The 11,397-nt window shown below is 48.4% G+C and overlaps 1 protein-coding gene across 1 annotated transcript; it reads left to right on the forward strand.

Annotated features, from left to right (window-relative positions):
* The first annotated feature begins 4,499 nt into the window (after positions 1–4,499).
* On the forward strand, positions 4,500–9,768 carry Ccr4 (C-C motif chemokine receptor 4). Its single transcript, XM_052187069.1, has 2 exons — positions 4,500–4,593; positions 7,829–9,768. The coding sequence occupies exon 2, from the start codon at positions 7,886–7,888 to the stop codon at positions 8,966–8,968; it is 1,083 nt and encodes a 360-aa protein (XP_052043029.1). The 5' UTR covers positions 4,500–4,593; positions 7,829–7,885; the 3' UTR covers positions 8,969–9,768.
* The last annotated feature ends 1,629 nt before the right edge of the window (positions 9,769–11,397 follow it).

Genomic DNA, 11,397 nt, shown 5'->3' on the forward strand with positions numbered 1-11,397 from the left:
GCTCACGGAGAGATGGCCTTTGGTAGGAACCTCAAGCGAGCGTTGGTAGGGGCCAGGTGAAGTCAAGGTCTGCTTGGAAGACTGGTTCTAATTCATAGGTCAGTAACTTCAACGTGGCTAGGTCAGACGGCCTGGATCCAGCTGTGTTCCTGACTTCTGCATCCAGTCCTGCAGAGCCAAGGGAGGGTCTTCCTCACCCTAGATGTGCCATGTCCTCTCAGGGCATTCTGTGGGCTCCACGTGGTCAAACCCTATCTGCATCTGGGGGTTACATTTCATCTCAGTAAACCGCAAGCTTTGACTCAAGTCACTAAACCCTGCCCTGGCTTGCTGGGATAGATCTGCCCATCCATCTAGTCTGCAAGCTTTCCTGGCACCCTTCAGCTGCATGGTGGGTGAAGGTAGCCATTGTGACAATGCCAGGTACCTGAAGAACAATGAGTCTTGCTTAAGGTGGTGGACACTTCACTTTCAGAAGGCAGTCTTTGGAGATAGGGAGATAGATAGGGCATCCTGTGTAGCTTGGGCTAGAGTCCAACTCAAGATCCTGGAATGCTGAGAGCTCTCCCTCTCCTCTCCTCTCCTCTCCCCTCCCCTCCCCTCCCCTCCCCTCCCCTCTCCTCTCTCTCCCTCTCCCCCCTCTCTCCTCTCTCTCCCTCCCTCCCTCCTCCCCCCATTACTTATAAGGTTTTTCTTTTGAGATGGGATTTTTACTGTGCAGACCAGGTTGGATTTGAACTCGGAGATTGGCCTGCCTCTGCCTCAAGAGTGCTAGGATTAGAAGCTTGCCTCCCGCTGGCCCTCTAATGATGAAACTTAGTTCCTAAAGGATGGTAAACTGGAAAACGCTGCCATCTGCTGGCTGTTATAGTTACTAGGCAACAGTCCGTCTGGGGCCAGGAGCAGAAGGGTGATGGAGAAGTGTCTGGAGAGGGAGTTGGTGAGGCAGCGCAGGCCAGGAGAAGGAAAGCAGCTTCCGGCCTTGTCTGTCTCAGGTATAAAAACACGGGGCCAGGAGACCCCGAGAGGGGAAGGAGCTGAGCTCTACACGACGTGATCTGGAGTGATGCCCCCAGATCGTCCCAAACGGGAGGGACCCGGCACCCAGTCGGAGGGACCCAGCACCCAGTCGTAGTCTCATGACTCGTGACCACCCTGTCCCGGAAGCACCCTGGAAATGAGGGTGGGCCCGGAATAAGGAAAGCCATCTTTCCTGTGCTTCCCGGCAGCACTCGCGGCTACGGCGTTTCCCAGCAGCCACCTTGGCAGAGGAGCCCCTCACCCCAGATGTTCGATTCTGGTATTTGAAGCCCAGCCAGGTCTACATAATAAGTTCCAGTACAGCCAGGTTGCACAGAGAAACTGTCTCAAGAAAACAAAAGCAACCCCAAACAAACAAAAATGATGGTCACCTTGTTTCCGCATTCCCCGGCCAAAGATGGGAACGATGTCGCGGGTCATAAGGCGGACGTTGTGACCCCCAACCTTCGCTACATCTGTCCAGCAGGGCGGGCAGACGCGGTCGTATTTATGAGTTTGCTGGTTCCCATCAACGGTGCTAATCTCCGTGATTTTGTCCTGTTTTTCATCCTCGCTGCTTATATATGCTTTTCATTGTATTGATCATTTTTTAAGCCGGGGCGTGGTGGTTACCTGCCTTTAATCCAAGAATTTGGATGGCAGAAGCAGGAGGATCTCTGTTAGTTCTAACACGATCTATATATTGAATTCTCGACAGACTGCGTAGTGAGATGGTGTCTTTAAAAAAAAATAGATTGATATTTGTGCAGATACGTGTTTTGCGTGTGTGTGCGCGTGCGTGCGTGCCTGCGTGTGTCTGTGTGTCTGTGTGTCTGTACCAACTGCACTTTGGGTTCTTTCAAATAAGACATTGGTTCCCCTGGAACCAGTCTACATCATGGGAGTGCTGGGATCTGAACCTGTGTTCTTCTGAGCAGTCAGTGTTACTAACAGCTGAGCCATCTGTCCCGATCTTTCTGTATTTTTGACTTATTAAGCTTTTCATTTTCAATGTTTGTATTTTTGTTTCTTGAGGTAGGATCCCACTAGCCTTGAATTAGTATATCTGGCTGAGGATGACCTTGAGCTCCTGATCCCCCCTGCCTCTACTATCCTAGTGTTGTCTAATCACGTGCCACCATGCTCCAATTCGGGCTCCGGTTTTTGAGTCCCCGACTTGATCCAGTCAGCTCTCCTGTCAGGAGCAAAATTCACATTCCAACTCTTTTTTAGGCAGGTTCTCCCGCTCTGGACCCACTCTGTAGAAACCCCATTCCCCTCGGGCCAGGGATTAGACAGCAGGGCCAGCCTGGGAGCACCAGCAGGAGTTAGAACAACAGCCTGGAGTTATTCCAGTTAGCCCATCTACAAAGCGCCTAGCTAACCTCACCCCCAAGAACGTCTGCGCTGCTTCCTAGCGCTCTGTGCACCCTTGCCTGGCAGATTTCTCTCACTCCTTGCTGTTTCTGGGGGCTTAGCCACTGGACGAAAGCCACAGCGGTTCTGCAGCAGGATGCCAGGGGGCTCCTCCTGGAGGGGCGAGGGGCTGGGCTTCGGGTTTCTATGCGCTGTACCCGTGGGTAGCCAGAAGCCTTTATTTATTTCACGTCCTGGCTCTTGGAATCAGTCCTGGTACATCAGGGGTCGCTACAGCCCCATCTTGGACGCCTGTCTGGCATGCTTTTGGAAGTGTCAAGAGCAGGATTGTAGGCCCAACTGTCTCCAGGGTTTGTGATATACCATCTTCCCTCCCTGGCTTCCTGGTTTTTTCACATACGATCTGGACATTGTGAATTTTTTTTTTTACTGCTTTTATACTTATTTATTATTAAATCTTATCCTTTGTCAATTTCATACATGTATGCAATGCATTCTGGTTACCCACTCAATCCTGTTTTTGATTTTTAGTTTACTGTCTCTGTTTTTGTTTTTTTAAGATTGATTTATTTTTAGTCAGGCGCAGTGGTACAAACCTTGAATCACAGCATCTGAGATCAGAGGCTACATAATAAGACCTTGTCTCAAACTTCATGCCTCCTGCCCCAGAAAAAAAAATGTTTATTCTCATTTGTATGTGTATGAGGCTTTGGCCTGCATATGTGCAAGTATGCCACATGTGTGCAGTAGTCACAGAGATGAAGAGAGGGCCGATCTCCTAGAACTGAAGTTACAGACACTGGGTACAGAAAGCTGACGGCAGGTCCCCTGGAAGAGACCCCAGTGCTCTTAGCCACACAGCTGTCTCTCCAGACCCTGATGTTTAGTTTGAAACCCTCCCTGCAGGGGCGCCTCGTGTTTCTTCAGGACTGTGAAGGCACTATGCCTGCTGACTGCTGGTTATCTCTGGGGCAGAAACAGCTTGCTCATTTCACAGGCCTGAAAACTGCCCTGGGTCTCAAGACCAACTCACGATCCAAACAGGCAGCTTAGTCAGTTCTGTTTTTATTTGTTTATATGGATGGAGGTTCATGCATATTGCTGCATCGAGTTTGTGCAGCCACGGCCAGGAGAGGGCAGCAGATCCTCTGGAATTGGAGTTACCTGTCCGGCTTGATCCCCTATTTGAATCAGAGGCTGACAAAGTCACCTAAGCCCACACATCTGTTAGATCAGCTTTGTTCTGCTCTGCACGTTGAGCACCTGTTTTTGTTTGGTTTGTTGTTTTCTGGTTTTTTGTTTTGTTTTGTTTTTGCTTGTTTTGTTTGTTTTTGTTTTTGTTTTTGCTTTTTTTTTTTTTTTTTTTTTTTTTTTTTTTTTGGTTTTTTGGATTTGGTTTTTTTGAGACAGGGTTTCTCTGTGTAGCCCTGGCTGTCCTGGAACTCACTCTGTAGACCAGGCTGGCCTCGAACTCAGAAATCCGCCTGCCTCTGCCTCCCAGAGTGCTGGGATTACAGGCGTGCGCCACCACCACCCGGCTTGTTTTTGCTTTTTGATCATCTCCCAGAGCTGAAAACCAAATCAAGGGCCTTAAGCTCTTTTTTTAATCAACTGTCTCTGTGAAGTTCTGGGGATTAGACCCAGGGCTTGGATTGCACTAAGCAAATCCTCCGCCTCCGTGCTCCATCCCTAACCCACAACAATGCATATATCTTACAAACTGAAAAGCTTTAACCGTTTTTCTTTTTATTTTCCCCCTCCCTTCCCCTTCCCTCCATCCCCTCCCTTCTTTTTTGAGTCAGGTTCACAAGTAGTTCAGGCTAGCCTTAAGCATGCTATGTAGCCAAGGATGACCTTGGGCTCCCACTCTCCTGCCTCCACCTCCCACGGGCTGGGATGACCGTCCGCACACTGCACCTGGTGCGCTTAACCTCTTACCTTCTTTTCATTTTTCTTCCCTGCCTCAGAAGAAACTACACCAGCCTAGCTTTGCATTTGGGGAAATGAGTCACTCAGGTTTTTTTTTTTTTTCTTTCTTTCTTCTTCCTTTTGTCAAGAAGCCCCACACGGGTGAGGGAAGAGTTGGTAATTCACGGTGTCACAGGAAGTCACTTACCCTTCAAAGCACCTGTGCTGCTTCTAGGATCCTGGCATTGCCTCACAGACTGTCTTCAGGACCACTTTCAGAAGAGCAAGGTAGGAGGGGACGGGGACATTTGCAGGACCTGTGGTCGTGCTGCTGTGGATGGGTATAGCAGCACGGAGCTCGGACAGGCGGCCAGCCATCTGCCCAGCCCCACACTCGGGTTCTGTTTTTTTTTTTTTTTTTTTTTGTTTTTGTTTTTTTTTAATTTATCTTATTGTATGTGTAAGAATGTTTTGCCTGCATGTATGTAAGTGCCTGTATGTTCCTGTATGTGTGTGCCTGTGCCTGAGGAGGTCATTAGAAAAGGGCCTCTGGGGGCTGGAGAGATGGCTAAGCAGTTAAGAGCACTGACTGTTCTTCCAAAAGTCCTGAGTTCAAATCCCAGCAACCACATGGTGGCTCACAACCATCCGTAAAGAGATCTGACGCCCTCTTCTGGAGTGTCTGAGGACAGTTACAGTGTGCTTACATATATTAATAAATAAATTTTAAAAATAAAGGGGGGCCTTGGAACTGGAGTCACAGATGGTTGTGAGCTACCATACGGGTGTTAGAAATTGAAGCCAGGTCCTCTTCAAGAGCAGCCAGTGAGTGACTTAGCCACCGAGCCCTCCCTCCAGCCCCACACTCAGGCTTCTTAATCCTGCTGGTGTTCTCTGACCTCCACCTTGGAGTGCACACACACACACACACATACACACACACACACACACACACACACACTTCCTGCCGGTCTGCGTGCCGCCTAAGGCTTCACCAGCCAGGCATCCACTGGGACTCGGCTCACACCCTCAACTCTGACCAGGACTGCAAACATTTCTGCGCATTCTAGCAAGCTTCTCGGGCCAAGAAATATCACACAGGAATGATGGGATTGTCCGCAACTTATTTACTTATTCATTTTTCTTTTGAAATGTGTACTTTATCACATCTCTTTGTATAGTGCGGGTCTATACGGGTATGTGTACATGCTTGCCGAGGGTGCCTGTGTGGCAGTCAGAGGCTAATTTGCAAGAGTCTGTTTTTTTCTACCATGTGAGACCAAGGAATTAAACTCAGGCTTGATGGTAGATGTCTCCATCAGAGCATCATCTGGGCCTCACTTGGGAGTCTGATATGGGGTAGGCTGGCCTCAAACTCACTGTGTTGCTGAGGCTGGCCTTGAACTTCTGGTGCCTCTGCCTCTCAAGTGCTGGGGGGCAGGTATCAGCCGATAGACTGGCTATTCTTTGTGTTTGCTGGTTTGTTTTTCTGAGCCTATCTTCTTTCCTCTGCTTTGCTATTTTTCCCCCTTTAAACCTCACCGGTAAGATGATAGCAACACAAGATAGTTTGTTAGTCATTTACAAGCATCTCAGGAGACTCTCCCGTGTCACAAGTCTTTATTGTACCTTTCTAGGGAGAAAACAAATGAACAGAATCTCTCTTGAGAAACACCAGGGGCTGGGGGCACCGTTCAGTGAGCAGAGCGTTAGGAGCATAAGGGTGGGAAGCTGGGATCTCCAGCAGGCAAGCAAAAGCCAGGCGTGGCTGTGCGAGCCTTGAACCTCATAGCTCTGCGTGTTGGAGAGGGGCAGATAGTAGGTTCCTTGGCCAGCCTATCTCCCCAAAACAGAGAGTCCTGGGTTCAGTACTGAGACTGCATCTCAACAAAACAAAGTAGAGAGTGAGAGCAAAAGACACCTCTGGCCTCCGTAAACACAGGCACAGCTGAGAGTACACGCACACAGATGTGTGCACATGTGTCCGGCACATACATGGAGAAACAGGAGAGCATTCAGGCATGCAGAACTGAAGATACCGGGAGAGATTAGATGTGAATTACTGAACAAAACGAGAAGGGCTTAATAGGGACTGACAAGATGCCACAGAGACAGAGATCAGGAAGCGAGGGTTGGAGGGTCCCGAGTCAGAAAATCCATGCCAGGTGAGTACGTGTGTGAGCCACTGTAAAAAAGTTTTCACATGTGTACCCATGATTAACGTATTCATTTTTAAACTTGATCATCTACCTGGGTATCTGTCTATTTGGGAAAGGGTTTCTCTGTGCAGTCCTGGAACCTACACTGTAGACCAGGCTGGGCTCAGACTCAGAGCTCTGCCTGCCTTTGCCTCCTGGGATCAAAGGTGTGCGACATCACCTTTGGCTATTTATTTATTTTTTTTAACTAAAAAGAAAAAAGAAAAAGGCATTTAGTGTGTGTGTGCGCACACACGCATGTGGTGTGTATACCACAGTGCCAGTGTGGACATCAAATGATAACAACTGTGGCACCCGGCTCTCACCTTTTATCATGTGAGGAGTCCAAGAGATTGAACTCAGATTGTCAGGCCTGGTGACACATAGCCTAGCTCACCGAACCATGTCATCTGCCCAAGTTTTTTATTTGTTTATTTGTTTTAATTTTTTATTTATTTACTTTTTATGCATATGGGTGGCTAGCCTACTTTCATGCCTGGGCACCATGTGTGTGCATGATGCCTTAGGAGACCATAAAGGGGCATCAGATTCCCTGAAACTGGAGTTATCCATGATTGTGAGCCTCAGCGTAGGAGCTGGGAACCAAATCCGGGTCCTCTGGAGGAAGAACAGCCAGAATTCTTTACCACCAAGCCACCTTTCTAACTGTATCTCTTTCTCCTTTTTTTGAGACAAGGTCTATCTATGTAGACCTGGCTGACCTGGAAAACTCTATGTACATAAGGCTGGCTTCAAACTTGCAGAGCTCTGCCCATCTCTGCCTCCTGAATGCTGGATTCTCCTTCAATTCTGTGGTTCCCAGGGGTCAGTGTGGCTCAGTGGCAAGTGCCTTTACCTGACAGGTCATCCTGCCGGCCACAGAGACCATCCATTGAAACCCCATTATAAACTGTACTGTAGTCTCAGGTGGTTGGGGGTTACTATCCTTACCTATCCATGAGAGAAATGAGCTTCCCAGCAGAAAGGCAGACGTCCAGAATGTGAGCAACCCTTCTGTCTGACTCCTTTTTTATTTTTTTAGACAGGATTTCTCTATAAAGCCCTGGCTGTCGTGTAACTCACAGCCTGGTAGACCAGGCTGGCCTTGAACTCAGAAATACACCTGCCTCTGCCTTCCAGAGTGCTGGCATTACAGGCGTGCGCCACCAACCACCTGGCTCATCTGTCTGACTCCTAAGTCTGACATAATTTCTTTTTGACCTTTAGATCCCTTTTGGACCAGGTATGTGACAATTAGGGGTGACATTGTCTGCAGCTAGCTATGCCTTGTGTTTAGTACTCTTGCTGTCTTTCCACCCTCACAGGCAGCTCAAGTGTTGCTGGCTTCTTCTGCTGGTACCCAGAGCCTGCAGATCCCAAAGATGAACGCCACAGAGGTCACAGACACCACGCCGGATGAAACGGCGTACAATAGTTACTACTTCGATGAAAGCATGCCAAAGCCTTGCACCAAGGAAGGCATCAAGGCGTTTGGGAAGGTCTTCCTGCCTCCTCTCTACGCCTTGGTCTTTTTGCTGGGTCTGTTTGGAAATTCTGTTGTGCTTCTGGTACTGTTCAAATACAAGAGGCTCAAGTCCATGACTGACGTGTACCTGCTAAACCTGGCCATCTCGGACCTGTTGTTTGTACTGTCCCTCCCGTTCTGGGGCTACTATGCTGCTGACCAGTGGGTTTTTGGACTAGGTCTGTGCAAGATTGTTTCATGGATGTACCTGGTGGGCTTCTACAGTGGCATCTTCTTCATCATGCTCATGAGCATAGACAGATACCTGGCCATCGTGCACGCGGTGTTTTCCTTGAAAGCCAGGACTCTGACCTACGGCGTCATCACCAGCCTGATCACGTGGTTAGTGGCTGTGTTGGCCTCCCTTCCAGGCCTCTTGTTCAGCACTTGCTCCACAGACCACAACCACACGTACTGCAAAACCGAGTACTCGGTCAACTCGACAACGTGGAAAGTCCTCAGCTCCCTGGAGATCAATGTCCTGGGGCTGGCCATCCCCCTGGGCGTCATGCTCTTTTGCTATTCCATGATCATCAGGACCCTGCAACACTGTAAGAACGAGAAGAAGAACAGAGCAGTTCGGATGATCTTCGCCGTGGTGGTCCTCTTCCTTGGTTTCTGGACGCCATACAATGTGGTGCTTTTCCTGGAGACCCTGGTGGAGCTTGGAGTCCTTCAGGACTGCACCTTGGAGAAGTACCTAGACTATGCCGTCCAGGCCACAGAAACCCTGGCCTTCACTCACTGCTGCCTTAACCCCGTCATCTACTTCTTTCTTGGGGAGAAATTCCGCAAGTACATCACCCAGCTCTTCAAAACGTGCTGGGGTCCTCTTGTGCTCTGCCAACACTGTGACTTCCTTCAGATCTACTCTGCGGACACCTCCAGCTCCTCTTACACGCAGTCCACTGTGGATCATGACTTCCGTGACGCTTTGTAACATGTGAACGGGGGTGACGTGGCATTAACAAGCTCCACACACCCAGCACCTGCTTGCCTTGTTTCAGTCCGGGTGCCCTGAACAGGTCTCTGAGGAAGAAAACAAGGAAAAACCAAGATCGTGGCAAGATGGCGTCTCTCCCTGCAGGTGGCTCCCAAGGATGCTCCCAAGAGGTTCAGAGCCCTGACGGATGGAGGAATCACCCCTTCATGAAAATGAGCCCTTCAATGGATCTCTAGTTTTTTGATCAGCTACCTAGAATTCTTAGACATGCCGTATTCCGTGAAGCCAGATGTCTGGAGAATGAGGAGCTTATATCTTGATTCCCTTATTATAGAAGAGGCTTTGTTGAAGCCTGGTTACGGGTGTAGAGATAAGGGTGTTGGGATGACCCGCTCTCCATTTGAAACAAGGCACGGGGAACACATCTGTTGAAATGCCCTGTAGTTTGGCTTGATGGTATATGTTTTAATTGTGACAGGCAGTTGTTCAGATTGTAGAAGAAGTTCATTGGTGCAAAGAAGGGTGAAATGCCCTTGGAATCCTAGCTACTCCAGGGATAAGGCCAAGAGATATTAGATTCCAGGACTGCCTGGACAATACACTGAAAGCCTGTCTTCAAACCAAACCCAAATCTAAATCAAAACCAAAATGAAAGCCAAACCAAGCAATACCCCAAAAGTTAGCTCTGAAATGTTCTTGTGAGCACCCTAAATTCATCTTTAATCTTTCTTCTTCTTCTTCTTCTTCTTCTTCTTCTTCTTCTTCTTCTTCTTCTTCTTCTTCTTCTTCTTTTTCTTCTTCTTCTTCTTCTTCTTCTCCTCCTCCTCCTCCTCCTCCTCCTCCTCCTCCTCCTCCTCTTCCTCCTCCTCTTCCTCCTCCTCCTCCTCTTCCTCCTCCTCCTCTTCCTCCTCCTCCTCCTCTTCCTCCTCCTCCTCCTCTTCCTCCTCCTTCCTCCTCCTCCTCCTCCTTCCTCCTCCTCTTTCTCCTCCTCCTCTTCCTCCTCCTCCTCCTCCTCCTCCTCCTAATGTGAACTGTTACTAGACATGGTGACGAGTGTCTTTAATCCCAGCACTTGGGAGGCAGAGGCAGGAGTATCTCTGAGTTTGAGTCCAGCCTGGTCTACAAACCTAGTCCCAGGACAGATAGGGATACACAGAGAAACCCTGTCTTAAACAAATGAACAAAGAGACAAACAAAGCATGTAAGCTGGATGAGCCTGTGGTGGCACACACCTTTGGTCCCGGCACATGTCAGGCAGAGGCAGGCGAGCCTGGTCTATAGAGCTAGTTCCAGACCACCTAGGGCTATTTAGTGAGGCTTTGTCTTGAAAAGAAAGGAAGAAAGAAAGGAAACAGGGTATTAATAAAGTATGGCAATGTTCCTTTAATCACGTTAAAGGGTCATGTCATCTAGTGAGACACAAATAATCAGTTGAAAGTCATTATAGGTAGGGTGTTAGAACAACTATCAAATTATGAAATTGTAAAAAACATCTTTTGCAAAAAATTGTCTCTAGTTTCTGAATATCAGTTGTATCAAAAGTTAGAACAGTCAGGGCATGATGGTATACACCTTTCATTTCAGCACTCCAGAGGCCTGGGCACGAGGGTATCTATGAGTTCAAGTCTAGCCTAGACTACGGTCCTAGTAGCCAAGACAGATAAAATTAGAACAGTTATTCTTCTTATATTATTTTAATTATTTAACACATTATATCATTAAGGTAATTTGCTAAGTTTGTTTTTTATTCAAGCCATTTAAATCTCTTTTTTAAAATCATTTCATGTGTATGGGAGTTTTGCCTGCATGTATATCTGTGCACCATGTGTGTGCCTGGTGTCTGCAGAGGCCTGGAGAGAGCATTGGATTCCCTAGAACTGGAATTACAGATGGTTGTAAGCTGTCATATGGGTGCTGGGAATAGAACCCAGGTCCTCTAGAAGAGCAGCTGGTTAAGAGATTCTCTCCAGCCCCTTGTTGTTTTTGAGACGTCTCACTGTGTGACAGAGATCTCCTTGGGACTCAGTCTGTAGCCAAGCTGGCCTTGATGTCCTTCCAGTCCTCTCGCTTCAGCCTCTCCCGTGCTGGGATTGTATGTCCCAGGCTCTCGTCCAGTGAGCCGTGACTGCTCAGAAACCCCGGCAGAGCTTGGGAGAGCCGATCCCCCCCCCCCCCCCGCCCCCCACTGGCCTAGAGAGGTGCTGAGTTCAATGCTTCCCTTAAGCCTGCACAGCAAGTGCAGCACTGCTGCCATTGTAAAGAATGCATTTCTAGACGTTTACCTTCTGGAGAGTGGCTTTAACAGGAAAATCTGGTATTGCCTTTATAGAAAATAAAGCTGTGCTTAGCTGTGCTAAGCCTTTTCCTGATCATGTCTGTGTGTGGTTTTCTGGGGTGGGTAGAGGTTTAGCCGTAGGTCCAAGTCC

Source organism: Apodemus sylvaticus, chromosome 7, assembly GCF_947179515.1.
Source record: "Apodemus sylvaticus chromosome 7, mApoSyl1.1, whole genome shotgun sequence".
Lineage (NCBI taxonomy): Eukaryota > Metazoa > Chordata > Mammalia > Rodentia > Muridae > Apodemus > Apodemus sylvaticus.

Coding starts and splice junctions, on each gene's coding strand:
- Ccr4 (XM_052187069.1), top strand. CDS start 7,886: ATGAACGCCACAGAGGTCACAGACACCACGCCGGATGAAACGGCGTAC.